Source organism: Polypterus senegalus, chromosome 2, assembly GCF_016835505.1.
Source record: "Polypterus senegalus isolate Bchr_013 chromosome 2, ASM1683550v1, whole genome shotgun sequence".
In the NCBI taxonomy this organism is placed as follows: domain Eukaryota; kingdom Metazoa; phylum Chordata; class Cladistia; order Polypteriformes; family Polypteridae; genus Polypterus; species Polypterus senegalus.
The window spans coordinates 267,304,150-267,328,085 of NC_053155.1; the positions used below are offsets into that span (position 1 = coordinate 267,304,150).

The 23,936-nt window shown below is 37.5% G+C and overlaps 1 protein-coding gene across 1 annotated transcript in view; it reads right to left on the minus strand.

The window, feature by feature from the left end:
* Positions 1–1,206: 1,206 nt before the first annotated feature.
* Positions 1,207–23,936, minus strand: part of LOC120524493 (suppressor of tumorigenicity 14 protein homolog) — a 129,144-nt gene continuing 106,414 nt past the window's right edge. The window contains exons 17-20 of the mRNA XM_039746328.1: positions 21,968–22,151; positions 16,275–16,546; positions 12,047–12,183; positions 1,207–3,260 (exon numbers count right to left, since the gene is read on the minus strand). Coding sequence (XP_039602262.1) covers positions 3,099–3,260; positions 12,047–12,183; positions 16,275–16,546; positions 21,968–22,151 — 755 coding nt within the window. The 3' untranslated portion in view covers positions 1,207–3,098. The remainder of the gene's footprint in view (positions 3,261–12,046; positions 12,184–16,274; positions 16,547–21,967; positions 22,152–23,936) is intronic.

Here is a 23,936-nt window from a genome sequence, read left to right on the forward strand (position 1 = left end):
CTTTTAGTCTTTGAAAAACTTTTTAGGAAGTTAGAACTTTGCATGTTTTTTATGACTTGCACTTTGTTGTTGTATTTTGGGTAACTCTGATGGATGACCTTTTCCCTGTTCAGTCCTTTGCCTATTTCAGACTACATCTTTCATGTCCTGGTCCCAGTTTTGAAGTTTTTTGTAGTCTGCCTCATACTTTCAGATATTTTTTTATTTCAGATCAAGCCACTACATTTGAGGAGTTTGTTCATATTCTACATGTCCATGTGGAGTCCTTCATTTACCTTACACATTACACTAAGCGATGACACTAAATTATCTCTGAATGTGTGAAAAAGCACCCTGAGACAGGCTGGTTTCCTGCCCTGAACTGAACACCATGCTACTGTCTTTGGTTGCTTTAGAGTCTAGAAAAGAAACAGCAGATTTAGTAAATGAATGAATGGATGGACATTTATAGAACTATGTATTAATTCTGACAATTCAAGATAAGTGATAAGATAAGTCATGCATGGCTGTTTCTCTCATATTGTTTTGTCTGATAGATAGCCTTACATTTTTGTTCATGTTTGCTGGAGGAGTTTTGGATGGTGAAAGCAATGTCCAAGAGTAGTTATGTAATATCATAATGGCCGTTACTCGCAGGTAAGAATTTCACTCTACGCTTTCCATGTGGCAATACAACTTCTATAAAAGCATACCCAGTAGCTCCATTCTTCTGTTTGGAAAAGCAAGACTCTGTTAATCAGTTATTCAATTTTTTAGTTATTTCTGCTTCCTTGTTGTAAACATTTTGTACCCTGTTTCTGCAATTTTGATCACACTTCTTTTGTGCTTTACTTTTGCTTTTTGGCACCACGATATGTATTTGAGCTTAGTAAGAACTGTTTGATGTAGGCAGGTACACTGGTCTGACTTGGAACTGCCACAAGAGTACAGTAATCCCTTGTTGTCTCAATCATATGGCCTTTGGCTTTTAACTCCTTTTTCTAAGCTCATGTAAAGGGTCCTATAGAACCTTTTAGCCTCCACATGATTTTTAACCTCCCTGATAGCTGAAAGAAGACCAGGAGAGAGTGAAAACCAGAAACAAGTTGAAACCTAGAAGATGAAACTTTTGCACCAAGCCTAATTGCTAATCAGTAATCAAAGTCAAAGGGAAAACAGTAAGATCAAAACCCAAAAATTCAAGAAAGAAATTTGCAGCATGTTTGATTGTGTTTATTTCTGTTATGGACTGGGAGTCCCAAGCACTAAAGAATTCCAGAGCACACAGTCCCAAACACTTCTAATAATGCCCAATACAGGGAGGGTTTCACTGTCAAACAGTAACTACTAAAAAGGGCAAGCGTTGAATCTTTATAATATAAAAAGGTATATTTCACAAAATGCTCTGTACTGTAAATACATGAAGCTCCGTAAGCAAAAGGGAATTGCCAGAAAGCACGATCCTAGGTGAGCAAGGGGTGAAACCGAAATCCAAGACAAGGTCAAAAATCCACAGAAAAAGGGCCAAGAAATCATAAACACCAGAGCACATACAGAATGAAGAGCTAGGAACTGTCTAAGTGGGGAAGACCCTCCAGATTTATAGGGAAGAGGGCAGTTCCTGGTGGTGATTGACAAGTTGGGGACTACCCACAAAACACATGGAAGGTAGAAAAGGCAACTGATATACATAGACAAGCAAAAATACAGAATGATGTAGATAATCAAAATAAGTAGAAGAATCAAAAAATGAGCAAAAGAGACACTGTAGCGATCGTAATCGCTACGCTTCACTAAATTTATAGTGAAAATTTAACTACTGATTGCAGGTCAACCCCAAACTGTCTTCAGACCCCTTTTCATGGCGCCGAAAATGACATCCACTAATGAAAGTAATTTTCACAAAAAATGATCCAGAGAAAAGATGCAGCAAAAAAAAAATTAAATTAATATTTATTCTACAATCCCACAAACTCCCCATACATAAACCGATTCCGAAAACCACCCACCCTCTCCCAACATATACAGTAAACAAATGTCAAAAAATCATGTACCCCTAAAATATCCCACAACGTCAACTCAATTTAGCCTCTTTATCAGATTATCATATCTCCCCAAATTGCACTGGACTTTAGGTGCTCCACGAGAAACAATCTTTATCTTGGCCTTAGACAGGTCACGTCTCTACCCTCCGCCATAAAGCTCTTACTGCCTTTTCGCGCTCCTTTTCAATAGTGCGTCCGTTTCCATGGCACTCCCTGAAATCACAAGGACAGCCCCATTACTCACAAAGGTCCTCCCTATCGAACCTGCCCATCTTATGCTACAGTGTGCTCAGAGAGAAACAGGATTCACATAGAGAGACAAAAGACAAACCAGAAACATAAATTTATGTGGCAGTGCTACAACACAAAACATGAATATGAACCCCAGTTAGGGAAGGATCCCTGACTGAGACATCACAGTCTCTCGTTGATGATGTAAGATGTCTAAAACCACATTCTTTTCGAAACTGGGAGCAGTGTCCAGGTAACAGTAATCATAACCTGGTGGCACTCCTCTGCAGAACAAACTAATATCACAAACCCACACAATAAATAATCACGCTTTCCTAGAAACATAAAAAGGTTCCTGAGAAATAGAAACCCATATTCCCATCTATATCTTGGCTTAGAAAAATGTACCATAAGCGAAATCAATTTTAAAGTGAATAGCTCATAATACATATCACCACCAAAACCAAGACAATTCAGCATCAAATTATTTTCTTCCTGGAAAAAAACAAATTTCTTTTGTTTTTGTGTAGCTGTGTTACAGTGGTAAGTAAATGTATCTCTTTTTTTATTATTCAGAATCATATTAAACTTGCTACTAAATGTTACTCACTATGGGCTTTGTTATTTGAGGAGTTCACTTCACTTTATACTGTTTGTATTGCAAGCCATAAACAAGTTAGAATTCCACCAGATGTGCACTCATATTGCCACCCACACACTTCAGGCTGTACAGGCAAGTAAAAATGCAAAAAAAAAATGCTAAAACTTCAGTGAACGGGACTTTCTGAAACGGGTGTTTCTGTTCTGCATATGATGAGAAAAATCAATTGTATTGCACATTGCTCAGATTTCTGTGGTTTGCTTTATCCATTCTTGGAATTTGGTTAATCTGGTATAAACTCCAGGTCGGTGCCATCGAGCACAGCCTTCTCCCCAGCTGACAATTCCAGCAAGAAACCACCGTCCAGAGGGTTCTTCACAAACTAGAGGTCCTCCAGAATCTCCCTGTAATTCAAGAAAAACAATATTAGCTAAGGAGCACGACAAACAAGGATCACCCAATAGTTATTTAGATGTTACATCAGCCATTTTAACAAATGGACTGGATAGTTTAGAAATTTGTAAATGCTAAACATTTGCAACTGAGCTGTTAATCAATTTAAATGTTCTTCAAAGAAGTAGTTATGTTTTCTTAAGTTGTTAAAGTTGCTATAAATTACACTAATTTTCAAATTTTTTAAGTAGGGTGATTAATGCCCATAGTGGTGCAATTACAGGGTATACTGTCAAGTCCTTATGGCTAACATACAGTACATGAATGGAGAGGAGAGAATGTATGTTGACAACACAACACATAACTGCTCAGTAGTACAGAACAGCCATCCATTTTCTAAAACCATTTTATCCTGGGAAGGGCTGCAGGGAAGCAGGAACGTATCCTAGGAAGCATTGGTTGCACGGTAGGAACAATCCTTGGAAAGGGTGCCGGTCCATCACAGGGTGAGGACACAGACACACACACACACATACATACACGAGGGCCAATTTAGCACTGCTAGTCCACCTAGCCTTTATGTCCTTGGACTCTGAGAAGAAACCAGAGCACCTGGAGGAAAGTCACATTAACAGACAGTCTATGATAACTCCTCTAATTAGCTAATCTATTAGCTAAACAAGTGAACTCGATAGACTAAATAGTCTCCTCCCATTTGTTAAATTTCTTATTTTAATTACTGCACACAGTTCCTGCTCTGCCACCTGTCCTTTATAACGTTTATTTTTTTATGTGTATGCACAACAGCAACGTGTGTGGTGCTTCCTATGCAGAGATATTGCTGGATTCGGTCTTTATACAGTGCCTATAAAAAGTACCCCCCACCACTTTGGAAGTTTTCATGTTGTGAAGTGTAGGGAGTGGAAGCAGGGTTGGGGTGATGTCTTGGGGGAATGCACTTTGTGAGGGCTCTGGACATGTCCCTAGACAGAGCTGAGTGACCGGGGTCAGGGTTAATTGAGAGTTTGTCCGGGCAAAAGAAGTAGTGTATAGCTGGTGAGGAGAAGCATTGGAGTTGGTAGGATCAGGTTGAGAAGGGAGCGACTGGTTAAAGAGCTGACAGGACGAAGGCAACTTGTTTTTATTATTGTTGGAGGTGTCCCTGTGACCCAGACAACTGGCAGTGGTAAGGCATTGTTTATATCACAACATATCAAATAAAAAGTCAGTTGGCATTTGGAAAGCTCGCCTGGAAAAGCGGCTCCTGTATGTCTTATTCGACTGGCCGTCACAATATACTTTATTATTGGTGTACAACACTGAATCAGAGAGGACTTGTGTTTTGACACTGATCAATAGATAAAGACTTACTAATGTCAAAGTGAAAACATCTCTGCAAAGCAAAGTTAAGTTAATTTCAAATATAAACATAAAATAGTTGATTGCATAAGTATTCACTCTCTTAAATATGACACACTTAAATCATCGCTGGTGCAGCCAACTGGTCATAGAAGTCACAGTATTAGTTCACTGGAGATCAACTGTCTGGGGATTATTTCATTGCTGTACAGATGCATCTAATCTGGAAAGGCAACTCTGTGAAAATGATGATCTACATCCTAAACAAACTGAAACTGCAATGGGCTGTTTTATTTGCTTTTGTATATTTTCATTAACTTTAATAACATCACAATCTTTCTACTCAATGGGTTGCCATATACATGTGCCTAGGTAAAATGTAGATATACGAGTATACTGTATACAGTATTCCTATACAGTATATATTAATGAGATCTGGTTGTCCTTTCGTCATCCTTAATGTATAAATATTTGAATTAGAAAAACTTTTTTCTGATAAGAGTGAAGGTTTGTTTTGCACTTTAGTAGTTACATTTTGCTTAACAATACCTGGTTGATTTTGTATTTAGTATACTTACATTTCTTAGAAGTTACAGTATTTAATGTTAATTCAAGTAAATGTTGTATATCTTTGTTTGTGTTGATTATTCTGTGGAAAGCACCTTGAGTTGCATGTAAATGTATGATAAGGTGCTATATAACTGAAGTTATTATTATTATTGAACAGTACCAGTCAGGGGATGGAGATAATAAAATATCCAAGTCGCTGAATATCCCCTGAAGTCCAATTAAATCAATCATTAAGAAAAAAAGTGAGTATGGCAAAGCTGTAAACCTGCCTAGAGCAAGCTGTCCACAAAAGACTAGTTAGGGAGGCTGCTAAGTAACCTAAGATAACTCTGTGAAGGTTACAGACTATAGCAGACAACAACTGTTCCCCGGGTGCTTTACTAGTCACAGCTTTCTGGGAGAGTAGCAAAGAAAAGCCACTGCTGAAACAAACACTCATTGCATCTTGGCTAGAGTTTGCCAGACAGCACATGGGAGACTCTGACGTCATCTGAAAGAATGGTCTGGTGAGGCAAAATTGAGCTTTTTGGCAATCACATTAAGTGCCATTTTGAACACTGCACATTATCAAAAACACATCATTCTGATTGTGAAACATGGTGGTGGCAGCATTATGCTGTGAGGATGTTTCTCTGCAATAGGCTCTGGAAGGCAAGAGGGTAAATTGAATGGAGACAAATTCAGGGCGATCTTAGAGGAAAACCTGATGCAGTCTGCAAGAAACCTACACCCTGGGAGATGTGTTTTCCAGCAATGTAACAACTCCAAGAATAAAGCCAAAGCTACACAACAATAGATTAAAACAACAATGTTAATGTTCTCTGCGGTGGGTTGGCACCCTGCCCAGGATTGGTTCCTGCCTTGTGCCCTGTGTTGGCTGGGATTGGCTCCAGCAGACCCCCGTGACCCTGTATTCGGATTCAGCGGGTTAGAAAATGGTTGGTGGTTGGTTGTTAATGTTCTAGAGTTGCTATGTCAGAGTCCATATTCTAATCCAAATGAGAATTTGTGGATGGATTTGAAAAAAGCTGTTTACTCATGTTCTCCATGCAAAAACTGCAGTGACCAGATGTGCAACGCTGAGAGAAACCTGTACACTCAGACTTAAGGCTATCATGGCTTCCAGAGGAATACCTCTGAAATACTGACTTGAAAGGGGTGAATACTTAGATGATCAATTATTTTTGTGTTTTATATTAGTCATTATTTTGCAGACAACTGCTTTCTCTTTGATATTAGAATCTGTTTCTGTTGATCAATGTCAAAAAAGATAAATTAAATACAGGGTGTCCCAAAAAGAATATCAGAGTTTTCAGAGCAACCTAGTGGCGTCTTGAGGAATTAATCTAGTTTCATTTCGTATATAAAAATAGAATATTGGAGTTTCAAAGAGCTATATTTATTGAATTATACAAGCATATACAAAAACAGTTATATTCACGTTTCCCACATTGTCTATAAATGTTCTATGTGCCCCCCATGAGTAACTGTAACAATATCGAGGCAGTATTCAAATTCCTGCCAAACTCTCTCTAACATATCGGGATTGACGCTCTGAATAGTAGCCATTATATTCAACTTCATTTTGTCCAAAGTTGCAGGCATTGGTGGTTGGAACACTAGTCCTTTGACGTATCCTCAAAGGAAAAAGTCACACGGGATGATATCTGGGGATCTAGGAGGCCAATGGTGCAGTGACAAATCTTGATTCCCAGATCTTCCTATCCAACGTTGGGGATAGGTCTCATTTAGGAAATGCTGCACTGGAAGAGACCAGTGAGGTGGTGCCCGATCCTGTTGAAAAATGAAATTGGCTGGTTCTTGATCTTCTAATTGAGGAAACAGCCAATATTGCAGCATTTACAGATACACAGCCCTTGTTACTGTGGTTCCTTCAATAAAGTAAGGCCCGTAAACTTTCGACTTGGAAATCGCGCAAAAAAAACGTTAGTCTTGGGGGAGTGTTCGATAACTGCATGAGGGTTTTCTTCACCCCAAATTTGTACATTATGACGATTTACCTTCCCACTAATGTGAAACGTGGCCTCATCACTGAAGATAATCAAGGAACAAAAATCTTCATTGGTCTTCAAATTTTGCTGGACGAAAGTTGAAAACTCAACTCGACATGTCTTATCCCCTCGTCTAAGGGTCTAAACCAACTACAGACGATACAGTTCCATAACCAACCGGCGTCGGAGAATTCTCCATACACTTGACTTTGGTATCTGTAACTCATGACTTGCTCATCGAACTGATTTCAATGGGCTCAGAGTGAACGCAGTTTGCACTCGGGCGACATTCTCAGCAGAGGAAAAAGTTCGAGGTTGCCCGGTGGTTTTACCTTTGCAGATACACCCAGTATCCCAAAATTGCTGGTACCATCGACGGATGTTATTGTCATTCGGAGGGTCAGTCCCATATTTTTGACGAAATGCCCGCTGCACAGTAACAACCGATTGAGTTGTGGTGAATTCGCAAATGCGAAAATCTTTTTGTTGTGGCACAGCCATAACTGCAAACGTAACTAATCGAAACAACACACTGTTAGCTTTTTGATAAGCACTAGCACCATCTACCGGCAACGATATGAAACTAGATTAATTCCTCAAGACGCCACTAGGTTGCTCTGCAGTCTCCGTTGAATGGCCACCAAGCTACAGCTCTTTAAAACTCTGATATTCTTTTTGGGACACCCGGTACATTCTGATTCAATGTTGTATAATAATAAAAACTTCGAAGGGGTGAATACTTTTTGCAGACTTTGCAGCATGAGCTCTGAAATGGTGATACATTTGCAAATTCCCAAAAGTTAGCTGTGAAGTAGCAGCAAAATAACATAAAACCACTTTATTATTGCCTGGATCAGCTGGAATATCTATGGCTGCAGGTACATATGCAGTATGAAGTGAGAGACTGCTGTGTTGTTGTTTTGACTGACACCTGGCTCCATAACAACATCGCTGACATAGCAATCCAGGTGGACTGGCTAACATCCCTTTACACCGATAGGAATGCAGAGAGCTCCGGTAAGACCAGAGGTGGAGGACTATGTTTGTGTATATCAACAATGCGTGGCGCAGTAGATAGATAGATAGATAGATAGATAGATAGATAGATAGATAGATAGATAGATAGATAGATACTTTATTAATCCCAAGGGGAAATTCACATAATAATAATAAGTAACAGTGAAATTGTTACAACTCACTGTTTACATCTGGTGGAATATTTGATTGTGAAGTGCCAGCGTTTTTTACCAGCCATGGGAATTCACTGCCATTCAGATGGTGGGTGTGTACATTCCTCCCAGTGTTAGCACCCAGGAGGCCCTATGGCAGCTCTACAGTGCCATCAGTGAGCTAGAGAGTGCTCATCCAGACAGTTTTATTATGGTTGCTGAAGATTTCAATCATGCAAATTTAAAAACCTTTTCTGCCTAAATTGCATCAGTACGTCTACTTTCCAACTAGAGGAACTAACATGCTGGACTTGGTGTACACAAATGTCATAGAGTTTTACAAAGCAGCCCCTTGACCACATGTTGGAGATTCGGATCACATTTCTGCTATGCTTCTTCCAGCATACAAAGCAGTACTGAAATGCAATAAGGCTGTAAGACAGCAAATTAGAGTCTGGCCAGAGGGTGCAACCTCAGTACTTTAGGACTGTTTTGTATGCAGTGATTGGAGCATGTTCAGCGGAGTTGCCACATATGACGATTTTCACACAGATGTCAAGGAGCACACTGATTCTGTTCTTGGCTATATACAGAAATGCATGGGTGATGTCACAGTCATCAAATCCTTCACAACTCGGGCGAACCAGTAGCAGTGGATGACAGCAGAGGTCTGGAGAAGGTTGAGAATCAGGGATGTTGTTTTCAGATTGGGGGATAAAGTATCCATCAGGCTGGCAAGAACTGACCTATTCCGATCCATCAAGAAGGCTAGGCTGGAGTTTACAGGAAAAACTGGAAAATTTTGTGACTCCAGAGACACAAGGTGCATATGGCAGGGGATTCAGGCCACATACAGGTAGAGGTCATTGATGACTCCCTCCCTGAAAGGCTGAATGAGTTCTATGACAGGACTGAGGTACTGAATTAAACACCGGGAAAGAATAACACTCACATGATATGAGCAAGTGCTTAGACTAAGTACAGCTGATGTGAGGAGCACTGTCAATCCACATCCTGATAACGTACCTGGTTGGGTGTGCTGCTGAGTTAGAAGGTGTTTTTACAGACATCTTTAATATCATTGCTCTCTCCTACCTACACAGTTAAAGACTGCCACCATCATTAATGCGCCCAAGAAAACAAGTGTAACCTGCCTCAATGACTACTGGCCTGTGGCACTGACCTCCATCATAATAAAATGACTGGAACAACTAGTCATGGGTCACATTAAAGCTAACCCCCAACCTGCACTGGACCCCTTACAGTTTGCGTATCATGCCACTCAGTCCACAGATGAAGTGATCACACTTGTCCTACACACCATACTATTCCACCTGGAGAAAGAACAGCTATACCAGGATTTTATTTATTGACTTCGATTCAGCTTGTAATGTAATCATCCCAAAGAAGCTAATAGTAAAGCTTTCTATGCTCGGATTGAACACCTCACTTAATAACTCAATCTTGGACTTCTTGTCAGAAAGACAACAGACAGTACCTGCTGGCACTAAGGTACTGCACACGATCCTTCTGAGCACGTGGACCCCTGAGGGCTATGTGCTCAGTCCATTGCTCTTTACTCTGCTAACACATGACTGTCCTGCCAAATCTAGAACAAATCAACTCATTAAGTTGTCTGATGATACAACAGTAGTAGGAATTATCAGTAATGAAGATGAAACATCTTACAGAACACAGGTAGAACAGTTAGTCACTAACTGCACTGGCATGGGGACAACAATCCATCCTTTAATATCAATACGACAAAAGGGTTGATTGTGGACTTCAGAACAACATCCCCCACTGTGCATCAATGGCTTTCCTGTAGAGATGGCCAGCAGCACAAAATTCTTAGATGTCTACATCATTGAGGCTCTCTCCTTGACTTCCTTAGGAGGCTTAAGCAAGTGAGAATCCTTCCTCCCATCCTCACCACCTTCTACTGGGGCACTACTGAGAGTGTCCTGACGAGCCGTATCACGTCCTGGTTCGGAAAATGCAGTGTGTCTGACAGGAAGACTCATGTGGTGAGGATGGCTTTGAGGGTTATCAGGGTCTCTCTCCCCTTTATTGTGGACATTTTAAAGGACAGATGCAAGAAGAAAGCCTTCTGCATTGTAAGAAACTCCTCACATGCTGACATTACTCATGAACTATTTGATCTCTTGCCATCTTGTAAGAGATATTGCTCCATAAAACCAAGAACAGCCAGAATGTGCAATAGCTTCTTTCCACAGGCAATAAAAATGCTAAACTATCTGTAACATGCACATAACAAGCCAGTCTTTATACACATAATTATTTATTTTTAGCTATAATATTTGATTGACTATTTTACATAAGTATTGGCTGGACTTTGTGAATTTAGCACTGTCTTGCTTTACATTTTCGTGTTTTCTTTCCCGTTCCCTTTTTGCACATTTTCTGGTCTTGTGGAACATATAAAATCTTGAACTTGAACTTATGAAAATAATTCCAAAGTTTCACCATTTCTAGTCAGCCTTCTGCGTCACAATAGTGACACTAAAATTAATCTGGCTATGACCGGAGAATGTTGTACAGCAGGACCATCAGCTGTTCAAGATCAGTGCTGATACGGCATGAAAGAAAACCCAGAACTATTAGATTGCTATTAGCCTCGTGCTAGACATGGGAGGTTTCTAAAAAAAGAAACTTAAACTCCCCATATCTAAGTCACCCCAAACAGAAGATTTTTATAGAATTCAACAAGTCTTGGGAAGCACTGCCTCTTGTCAAAAGTAGATTGTAGTCCATTAGATTTATGCATCATAATGTGTCCATGCACCTAAGGATGTGACAATGCATTTGGAAATTTCAGAAGATTTTGTTATTTTGTAATAAAAAATAAAGAGAAAAAGTGAGCTGTTCAATAGATGGATGGTGAGTCACAGGAATAATATTAGTTTAAGCTTCCTGGTAAGAACCCACACACAGTGGTCATGAGTAAAACTTCAATCACCCCCAGAAGGTTTTTAACTCCTTTATACTATTTAGACAAGCCAAATGTTGAGCTGGGCTATTAAACTACTGAGGAGCAAGATCCTAGCTTAAAGATAGAGTGATAAGAGAGGTTATTGTGTAAAAGAAAGGGTATGTCAAACAGTCATACTCACGTTTTGTCAGGAAAAATGGCTCTGTGAATTAAGGTATTGATCCATTGATCCATTTACTTCACTAATTAAACAAAGTTCTGTTTTTTAGACTTACTTAGAAGTGTACTTATAATAATGTGCCAGCACTGCGTGACAGTTTTTTTTTTAAATGTAGGGGAATCAGCTCTTGACATTTATAAAAATCAGAAATACACAAAGAGAAAGGTTTAATGTTAAACTGCATTATCTACTGCATGTGTAGACTCCTTTCTATGACTGATAAATGCCTGTCTGCTGCAAAGCTGTTTTATGAATATGACTTTTCCAATGACATATTTTGTGCCAGAGAAGTTACACAATAATCCATGTGGCTGTTTAACTTTAAAAGTACTTTTAGTAATACTGAACATATCCACCCAATCTACAATACTGACCACAAACAAGTGACTAATGTGATGTGTCGGCATTGAAATTTCACTCTTAAAATTTGTCACTAGGACTTTTCTGCTATATAGCACATTTTCATGAGTCTTATCAACTAAAAAATATTTGTTTAACTGGAATAAAATCATACCTGGCAGGCATCAATTCCACCATTAAGATAGCCAGCACAAAGCATCCTTGCACTCAGGGATTTTCCCAAGTACATATTGCACACTGTCTGGTTGATGATTTTCACTTCTGCTTTTTGTAGTAATAATGGAAGTGCTCCTAAAAAAAGCACATAAAAATGAAAATATGCACATAGGTAGTCATTACAATATCACTTTCCTCTCAACTTGCAGTATGTACAGAGAGGACTGTTGTGTTGAAATATACAGAATACATTGGATTAACTATGAATAATGAACAAACCCAAAGTTGCAATTAGTCAAGATGAGTAATGATTTCAGCAATAGGTGCTTACTGTAAATATGTAGAAACAAAGCAGAACTGTGAAGATGGATAGTAAGTTGACATCTAATGAGATTCAGCAACCCACTAGTGCCATTGTGAGAATGCAGATCAGAATTAGAAGGCAAGATCAGAGCCTTGTAAAAAAAACTATTCCCGTTAAACACAAGTATACATCATACTGTATCTACATCCATGGATATTGTACTGGTACATCTCTGGGCATATGTCTTGTCCATCATAAGACACACCAGCCAGAATGCCTTCTGCCTGTTAGGAAATTGTGCTTGATTAATTCTTTTACTTTTCTTTTGTGTCTGTTTGCGTTCATTTTCTACTCCCATTTATTACTGCTTTTCATCATTATTCTCTCAGGACCCATTTTTTCCATAATCTATGTATTTTTAATTATATATCTGTGCAATGTGTGTGCGTGCTCCACTTGATTTTGCATTTTTATACTGTATTCTGCACATGTTGGACTGCACAATCGCTATGCTACATGCGTACTGACATATTTTAAAAATAAACATGAGGCAAGCTAGGCTTTGCTGCGTCTGGAGGTAACGCAAGATTCACTTCATTTGAGCATTCACTTAGTCATTTAAAATTAAATTATAAATCTGGAGATAGGGCCAAAAGAATGAAAAAATCAAGTGCCTGGAAAGGGACCGTATTCTAGTGCATAAAAGGAGAACATAAAATCAATGAGAAAAAACAACTTGAAATGGCCAGGGATAAAGTGTATCTAATATTCGTGAAAGGTCTATTTTGGTGCTATCCTAGACATTATTGTTTATGAGTTTGGTTCTTCTTTGGTTCAGACACCTTCATTTTGTCAAATAATTGGTAGGGTTTTTAATCTTGAATGGGAAATAAGTATTTTATATAGCATTAAATATACTACCGGTAATCTCAAACTCACAGGAATTAAAAATAACTGAATATTTTTAGATCATGTCAGAGGTTATCTGTCTCATGTGAAGTCTCTGTAATACAGAAGTCCTACTCTTTGTATTCTATTCTCAGTGCTTCTAAAGGCAATTACCGTCATGCTAAGGTGATGACCTTATCTGTTTCTCAGGTTTTAACTGTCCATAATCTTCAGTTTCATAGGTGTTCATGCTTATGTTGGGTTTCTTTTAACAAAGCATAATCTTAAACTACTACTAAAAGACTAATTTGTGAAATTAGCAACCTGTGTTCTCCAATCCAACAGGAAAAACAGACCATTCATTTAAAGTCTGACTCTGATTTTATCACTGAACACAAGAGTGTATTTCTATGGTAAGTTTATCATCAGCAGCATCATCTCCATTTTCATTCATCTTTTTTTGATGACACATCAAGGTGAACCAACCAGGCCTTCTTATTCCCAGTAGTTTTCTCCTACATTTCTTGGGGACTAACCAGACACTCTTAAGACAATTAAAAGATATAATCCCTCCAGTCTGTCCTCTACCAGTGACCATTGCCTGGTATATTTATCATAGGACATTGGCTTATTTCAATACGGTTCTTATTCTTCTTATTCCATCCATATTGCCAAGCTTTTCTCCTTGTCAAGGAGACTGAGCCCAGCCAACCTACACAGGAACCTCTGTTAACTGCTTCCTCCATGACTTATTTCTTGCTTAATCACAACGATCTTGGTACAAATGTTTTAAAACTCCTGCCACTGTATTCTCACTTGTGAACTAGGTACTTGAATTGTTTCCCTTGGGATAGCTGCTCAGCCCTTACATGTAAAGAGGACTTGTAAAGAGGAAACATTGCTCCTCCTGAATCTGAGATTCAGGTATTGGATGGCAAGGAAGGTAGTCCGGTGTAATGATTAAGGCTTTGGGCTTCAAACCCTGAGGCTGTGGATTCAAATCCTGGTACTGACACTTTGTAACCACGTGCAAGTCATTTCACCTGCATGTGCTTCAGTTGGAAAAAGAAATGTTGTAAGTTGCCTTGGATAAAGCACCAGCCAAATAAGTAATGTAAATGTCAGTGCTTCTTCAAGAAAGTAAGAAGTGTGACCCAGTCAGTAACTGGTACACACTCTCAATAAGGATCATCACCTCAGGATAGCCAGTCAAGAAGCCTGACGAGGCACGTTAGCCAACACACTCCCATACAGGGATCTCAGTATTTCCAGTGCAGTTTTATATACCCTTGTGGCTTTTTAAAATCACTATAGCAACATCAGCCACAAAGTTGGAAAGAACAAAAAGTAATACTTTTTTCACTGCCTCCTCCAACTGTTAATATCAACTGTGTTTAGGATACTCAAAGATTTTGTCCTGCCTCTCCATGATATTCCTTGGTTGAGGTCACGGTGTGAGTTAATGGCACTTCATAAAGTACAACTGTCTTAAGACTGTTTGACTTCTTTAAAGTATGGCTTCAACATGGTGATAGAAATATTTTGGTGGATACCATCTTGACAGAATCATAGAGTTCCTGCACATTTGTTTGCCACCATTTTCATGCTGCACAACCCATTTGTTCCACCTCATCACAAAAAAACACTTTTGGAATAAATTCTTTGTGGGCCATTTGGTTAATCTGAAATCAATATTAATGTGTAATGTGTACTTTAGGACAAAGTCCATTATCTTGCTAGAATTATACATTTGAATAAACTCTGACCAGATAGGGGTTCATGTAATCATCAAAAACACCTAAGTATGCATTGGTATTCAAATGACATTTTAATGTGTGTCAAGACTACTTCAATTTAGATTTGAAAAAAGTGAGTATTGATTCTGCTCAGTTCCGACACTACCATCTGACGAATCTCAGTTTTTGCTACTAACTTACAGACTTCTGCTGCTGTAGCACTTCTCCTTCCAATTCTAACATGTTGTGTATTCACAAATGACCTTCTGCAAACTACTGTTTCATAGTATTTGTGGCCTTCATTTAGTTTGAACATGCATGGTTATTCTACTCTATCCTCTCTTAGCAAGATTTTTTCACCTAAAAACACATTCACTCTCAGTATATTTTTTGTTTACTGCACTAAACTTTGTGTTTTGATTGTTTGTACTTACTATAGTTTATAATAAGGGTCACTTAGATCATACATTTTGCTCATTGCAATGTTTGGTCAAAGAACTAAACCTCTTGGCCATGTTTATTTGCCAAACATACTATATTAGATGTAGTCATGATTTGCTTTTAGAAGAAGCAGGCTGTTTGTAATAATGAATGTGTTATCTGCATGGAGTGGCCAGAAATATAATATACATAATATTAAAATAATTTTATAATTAAAACAATATAATATAGAATAGAAAAAACAAAAATAGAACAGAAACACTAGAAATTATACAATTAAGGTTATTGCAGGCTATTGATCTGTAGTGTCTAATGTTAACATGGTTGTACTGCAGCATCATTTTTTTTTTTTTTGTTCTGTACTATTAGAGGTACTAATGGTATAATATAATAAGTGTATTATATATACTCATAAGATGCATATAATTGAGCACCACATTTATACATAAAGCCAAATTCTTTCTTAAGTGATTAAATGTGATTTTAATTTTCAATCATATTCTGTCAGGTCAACAGCAGCTAGGAATGATTAAGTGTTGAACTGATAGTCAATATGTGTAATTAAAAAGTTGGCAGCCATAGTGGTGCATCATAGCTGAGTTTGGAAAAATCTAGCCGAAGTTGCTTAACTGTTGGATGTATTATAATCAGTCTGTTCTAGACCTGGAGCCAATCTGCAAGAAGTAAAATTGACACCTAATATGTCTGAGTGGTAACTATTATTCTAGTGAGCAGAATATACTTTACTATAAATAAACAAGGAAATCTTCCATTATTTTTTTGTTAAATGTTATCATAAGATAATTTTTGGCATAAAACCTACAGTTAAAGAGGTTAAGCCAATAATTCAGTCTTACCATCTTCTTTCAGTATTCCCCAGCCTGTGATAAAACAGCTTTGGCCAACAGGGAAAATGTGTGTTGCTGAAGGAAGGCATATTGACTGGATATAATTATTATACACCACAGGAGAATCAAGCTTCAGCAAAGCTATGTCATAGTCCAGGGAGACATCATTATACCGTTCATGAGCAATGATATGGTTAATTTTTCTCATGACTGGTTTAGAATCAGTCAATTGCTGAGATCGTGTCCCGATTATTGCAGTCCAAAGTGGTGACCAAGAGTATCTGAAATAAATAATTATAGTTTACAATAAACAGATAAAAAAAGTTAACAAGAGTCTCATTAATAAAAAAAACTTATGTCCAGTGGCAGCTTGGAAAAGTAGTCACCTCCTCATATTGAAAATAACAACTTGAAAATAATAAATGCAAAATATTTCACATATTCAGATATTACATGGGTTATGGAATAATGCATAATTCTATTAAAGAATGTGTTTGTTTTATAGCGTGTAATCATGATATGCCTGCGTCTAACCAATAGTTGGAAGTTTAGTTCAGAAAGGATGTCAATAATACATGCTCAAGGATTAAATCCTTGAATTACTATAGATTGTTTATATTTTAGTACAAATACAAGTGTTTGGGATGTTGTGACATTGAATTATGTGGCACAAGCAAGATGAGATTTTTTTCATAGATGTTTTTGTTATTGTAGTATAGATGCCTATTGTATTAGAAACTTTATTATTTTCATTCTCCAGGAAAACATGACATTAATTTTTTTTCTTGGCCAACACAACAAACTACCTGGGGTAAGTTACATATAAAAAAATATCATTTTTGGTTGAAATATTCCATTAAGTTAGTTAATTAACATCATCAAAAACTAACATCATCTCAAAGTTTAGTTTTTTTTAATACATTTGTAAGTATTCTTATGTATATTAATAAATTATTTAAAAAGATATTAATAAATTATTTAAAAAGTTTGATACACCTGTATTCTGAATTACATATAATGTTATTATACAAATATTACAAAGATCTAAAACACAAGTGGGTCATGCCACTACTTAATTTCTAATTCTACTACTGCAACATGAATATACAGTATGTGTGCCGACTCTGAAGGGGGAAAGGGAAAGAAATGAAAGTGTTTTGGTTTGGTTAGCTATGGGAAGGATTTTCTGTTACATTTCCTCTTTATCTGCTTTCTTCTGTGCATCTACTAATTTTATACCACTAACTGCTTTCAACCATCAACAACCTGGTGGTTCAACTCTCCCTCAGAATATGCTACACACTTTAATACCCCCTGCAATTCTGACACATAATCTCCTACTGGACTCGCAACTCCACCTATGGAGAGCAGGGTAGACCGAAACGCAGTCTCCAAGCTGAAGGTAAGGATCGACCTCGGTGTGTGTGTGGGGGGGCCATAAATGATATAAACCGAGATACAAAGAAAAACAATAGGGATATAAAGGTCCTAAATCCTAGCTCCTTTGTAAGTTCTGCCCATTCTTGGGGTTTTAACCATAGGAGCTTTTCAACGTGAACTTGCTGACTGATCGAATATTCCACAAACATCACCAAGTCGCACCATGCCAGGTGTATAGGATGGTAATATCTGCTTGTCATCCAGACATATAAGATTTCCTTACACGGTGGTTGAAATGTGAAACATGAAAGTGCAATTCACAACAATAAAATTGGAGCGGGTAGCTGAACGCACATTGCTATTGCAACTGCATTGGACAAGTTACACTAGCCAGGGATGAAATCACCAAAAGAATGAGCTGGCATTACATCAGTTACAGGTGCTTTTTCCAGCTAGTGTGGCAAAAGGCAAGCAGTTCTTTTAAAGATAGTGAATCACCTTAAATAGCCATGCAAAGAGCAGAGAATATATCTGTTGTGACTCCCTGTGCAATCGCTAAACTATAAAGGTGGCATCGGAGAATGAATTTGCTTATGTAAATAGAATGCATTTCCACTCTATTAATGTGCTGCTCCATAGCCCACTGAAAGTGTGTTGCATTGTGCAAACATGTACTTGAACAGATGTGCAATGATGAACCTGACCCTGATCCACCAACATTTTGCTGTCTGCATGGAAAAAATCAAACAAGACATGAATAGATGGTCTACCCTACACCCTACATTAGCAGGGAGAATCAACATTGTTAAGATGACCATCCTTCCCAAGCTGCTCTTCCTATTTCAAAGCATCCCCATATACATTAACAAATCCTTTTTTATGAAGTTAGACTTAACCATAACTTCATTTATTTGGAATTCAAAACATCCACGTATCCAAAGGGTGACTCTACAAGGATCTACAGCAGAAGGGGGCATGGCACTACGTAATTTTTAATCTTATTACTGAGCGGTAAATATACAAGCTATAAAGACCTGGGGCCTCATGTATAAACGGTGCATGAGCACAGAAATGTTGCGTAAGAACGTTTTCACGTTCAAATCACGATGTATAAAACCTAAACTTGGCGTAAAGCCACGCACATTTCCAGGGTACCTCATACCCTGTCGAACGCAAGTTCTGAGCTCGGTTTTGCAGAATGGTGGCACCCAGCGTCAAAGCAGTGCTACTGTTCCTGTGTGGTTACCCTTTATTTCTTAGATCCACATTCCTGACGCGGCTTTATAAATACACTGAAACTAACCGCATATTGTTTATTAGTGTAATACATCTGATTGTAATTAATTTGTAACAATATAATGGTCCAGGGAATAGCCATAGTATTCCAAATACCATAACTGCTTTAGCGTTGTTACTCTCACTGCACCAACTTTTTCTTCTTCTTTTTCTTCTTTCAGCTGCTCCCTTTAAGGGTTGCCACAGAGGATCATCTTTTTCCATATTACTCTCACTGCACGACTCGGAGTATTTATATCACTGTATCTGAGTGGGGAATTAAAGCAGCAGATGATCGGAAAGAGAATTATCGGTATACAGCATCGAGCACACGCTGCCTCAGCCACAGCAAAACATTTCAAAGCCTTTCCTGTAAGGACCTCGCGGTTCAGTAACAGTTTAATCCCAAGAACTATAAACGCACCCAATCAATTGCTCCTTGTAGAACTGTTTATACTTATAAATACAATCACCCCACTGTAAACTTGCACTACAGTTATAATATTGCACAACCTGTGCCACTTTATAAAGCGCGTATTTACATATGATGACAATATCATTTTTAAGATGAAATGCAGCAAAATAAGTTGATTATATTATACAGATAAAACTAACTTCATTTAAATAATCTGTATTGTTAATAATTAAACATGTGAGGACACGGTGCCGAAGCGCTAGCAAGTTCACGTATTGTTCCTGCCTCAAGCTGTTTATTTGCTGAGGCTGGCGCGACACTGGAAGGATAGATGGATAGAATAATTAAACACATACTATGAAGATATTTCAATGTTCCTTAAAAGTTTTGAAGAATCGTCGTTGTAAGCTTACAGATGGCTTAACGTCTATTACTGAGCTGATTGTGTGGTGATTGGGTATTTGGAGAAAGAAAAATAAGGACAGGAATTGGAGGTTAGTACGTTTGAAAGAGACAGTACTGCTACAATAAATTATTTCATCGAGGGTCGCACATGACGCAGCAGCATCTTGTGTGAGACATAAACAATCACTACGCCATCGTGTTCCCATGTTTAATAACATGCTTTCATTCCAATCATCATGAAAATGATATCACGTATACATCTCAGTATTTTAATTATTCAGAGAGCTGTAATATCACGAATGTAATGGATTCTGTGTTCTGTCGGAGAAAGAGAAAGAACGGAAGCACGTAGTGATTCACACACATAGAGCACATTAAAGATCAAATACAAAACAAAGCATTTAACGTGCTACTTTAGTTACGATGGGATTTGAAAAACTAGTAAATTAAATGATTTTAAGATGAAGTTTATGATGTTCTACTTTAATGACAAAATAAACTACGTGATTAAAGTGGAAATTTCGAGATTAAAGTTGACATTTCGTGCTTTTTTCCCACTGTGTGCCTATTTTTTTGTCTGTACCCTAATAAGCTTTCATATGACACTCAGACAGTGGGCTACAACTCGCCTTTTCACGGCGACTTTGATATGTGACTTCTTTTTTATTTTAGGCACTGTGCGACTTTGTGAACTTGAGCCTTTCGAGTTTCTCCAACACGCTATGTCACTCGATCAACTTCCTTTTGTTGATTATACCACGGTTTAAATCAACAAATAGATTATTTTTCCTTTGCCTCCACTTGGCATTCCCTGAAATTCTTATATTTTTCCCCATGCTTTTCCCATTGTCTTTTCACAGAATGCTGAGCTTAAGGGCTATTTATATTGATTTGCATATTCATAGAGGCGTAATTCTGGGAGGAATTGGGGCGTGACAGCACGCGCATGCACGGGCGTTACTTTTCAGGCTGACCAGGATTTATGTAGCGGAAGAACGTGAAAGTTGGAGTGCGTACAGATTCCTGCATCTGGATTTTTCTGTTCATAAGCACATTTCGGCTTTTGTGCTTATGTCATGTTATAGTGCAAATTCTACACACGCCGTTATGCATGAGGCCCCTGGACATCAACACAAATTGATGAATATACTGTACACAAGCCTAGTCTGCAACAGAAATAAAATCTTTCAGCACTTCTTTGTATATTCCCTGCTGTGTGCCCGATACAATACAAACTACTATCATTACACTAATCCAATTGCCCTTCATTCCCTCAGGATATGAAAACAATATAGGAAACACTTTAATACAGAGAAGCTTTTATCTGTTTGCACCTCTGCATGACAACCAGCTTTCTCCACCCTCAAATTTTGTAATTTATTTTTAATGGTATGTACTGTTAAAATGTGCAACATATTTACAGTGTAGCTGAGAGCTCTGTTTACACGGTATGTAAGGAGAATAACATGTAAAGTATTAATAAAAATACACTGAGAAGTAACAAAAAAATAAAAGGGCACTAGTATCTTAGAAACTTTATAATCATAAATGAGATCCTAAATGGCACACAGGAATTTGGTAAAAAAAGGGCTTATTAAAAATAGCTGATGTACTTCATATTCTACAAGCAGAGAAGTGCAGTTACAGGTAATGAAAACAAAAATTTGATACAAAGACTGTAAGAAAGGGGAAAATGAATAGGTGCAAAAAATTTAAAAAGAAATGCTTGGAGCAGGATAAAAAAGTGTCAGCAGAAAATGCAATACATCCATATACAGAGGACCAGATGATGAAGTATATAGAATTCTTCAAATTTGTTAATATGGTGAACAGAATTGTCACTATGGAAAATAAAATCTATCATTTTTAATTCTTATATTAATGAGTAACTTAAATATCATTCAAGCACAAACTCATGCTGAGAATAAATGATATAACAGTACATTATAGGTTTATAGTGTCGTCACATGTACAGAGAAAGTCTTACTTACATGTGCTAATCAACATGCATGCAGCTTGTCACAGGTGTCCAGTGCAATTATTAGTGAGTAGAACAATTTTACCTTCTGCCTTCCTTACATGAATTAACTGAGGGCATGAGGGTTGTGATGAGATTTTTTTTTTTGTAAAATTACAAATATTTTAAAATTCCAGAAAGAAGGATGTGAAAGAGTCTTCACTAATTCAGTTGTCTGTCTTTTACAGTAGAGGTCGCCTTTGCACACACCTGTTCAGTGCAGTGTCCTGGAAACAGTGAGCTGCAGATATGAGCCAGTTGTGACTGATTAGCGATGCCCCGCAGATATGTCCACGCTGATGGAAATGAAGGCTCACCTGCCAGGGCCATTCTCCAGGTTCCGCATCATGCCCTCCTACAATGCGGCTTTGCAGAAAAGGTCGAACGCCACAATCTGTAAGATAGTCAGAAGAGGAGAAGCTGTGTAAATTCATTTGGTAAAAAGAGTATATGAAGTCTTAGGATATAGATGTGTATTGGCTATGCAACCTGCTAAATTTATTATTTATTTATTTATGAAAATTCACAGATTTGTTTGTGAATCTCCGAGAACTAAAAACTGTTGGGTTTATTATAATGTAATTTTATGCAGTAGATGTAATTGAGGTACAGATTACTGTGAAATGCAAGTTCAAGAGAGATCACACTCTGCACTGGGGAAGGAGTGGGTTTGCCAGCCAGCAAAGCACAGTGTTTGAGGGCTGCCAGCTATTAAGATAAATCACAGTCAAATTCTGTAACCCCAGGAACTGGGCAAACAAAATAGAATAGTAATTAAAACATTAGTTCAAAACCAAAATGCAATCTAGCATCTGCCTACTTGATTTGAAGCTAACTACACTAAGGATTTGTTAGATTCTTTATCCAACAGGGGGATACGACATCACAGAACCACTGCCATATTTATACCATCACTACTACTGACATCAAAAATGGTCATGTAACATATATTTCACATCACTTAAACAAAGAACTGCTGAAGAAAATTTAAAAATAAACTTTGTGAAAATAAAAATAAAATTAGGAACTTTTAAAATTTTTTTCCATAATAAGATAAAACAAAATTCATGTATAAAGTATTATTAAAGATGAGTGTAACAAACACCAATAACAGTTATTTCTACAGCACATAAATAAAGGTGCCAGAGTGATTCTTCAGGGCAATGTCATAGGCAACCATTTTTGGTACCCAAAAAATCATCCACAAGAAGGTTCCTGAAAGAGCTTTTATAGATTTAGATCCATAGAAGGCTCCATAAATATCCATGAATGATCACAGATTTTTGTAATACCAATGGCTTCCTGATTTTAAACGTACTGCTTAATGCATGCTATAACACAGGCTCAGTTCAAGTTTTTTTGATCTGTAAGTATTATTCTAGGTCACCTTCTATACATTAAATATTTTTGTATTGACTAGGTATTTGGAACCTTTCAAAGCTCAAAGAACCAATTTCATACACAAAGAACCCTTTGCAGAATGAAATGGTTCTCTGCCAAGTAACATTTCTATAAGGAACCAAAAAAAACAGTAAAGTTCCATTAATGAACTGTTATTTTTAAGAGTGTAGCTTAAAGTGCTTTACAAAATGTTAAAGAAAAAAAATAGAAATAAATTAAAAATAAATAGGTATATTAATGAAAAATATAAATTAAATGGAAACAAAAATAAACCGATAAGCATCTACACAAAACAGATAAATGAGTAACAGATAAAGTAGTTTCTTTAAATCTGGAATATATTTCTAAACTCATTTTTCAAGACTCTAATGATTAACATTATGTGTGATGCTCTGGCCAGATGCGGAGGGAGAACATAAAAATGAAAACTCCACATTTGTTCTAAACCTATTTTTGTAAAACTTGACTTATTTGTATGGAATGTTGTTTGATTTTAATAATATCAGTAAAATCAAAATGGACACTGCTGCTGGCAAGATGCATTATGGCAATAGGATCATGTTATTGGGATGGTAATAATAAATATATAAGAAATCTTACTTCATCTGACTTTTATGCCGGGGAAAATAAATCTGCACGGGTTCTAAACAAAAGGCTAAAAGACCACACTGCCCCAAAAGGTCTTTCTACTAAACATAAATGTGATTAAGTGATTCCTTACTATTTTTTTTTTACTTGTCCTGCAAAATTCCATGCAGTGAAACTTGTCAATAGCTGG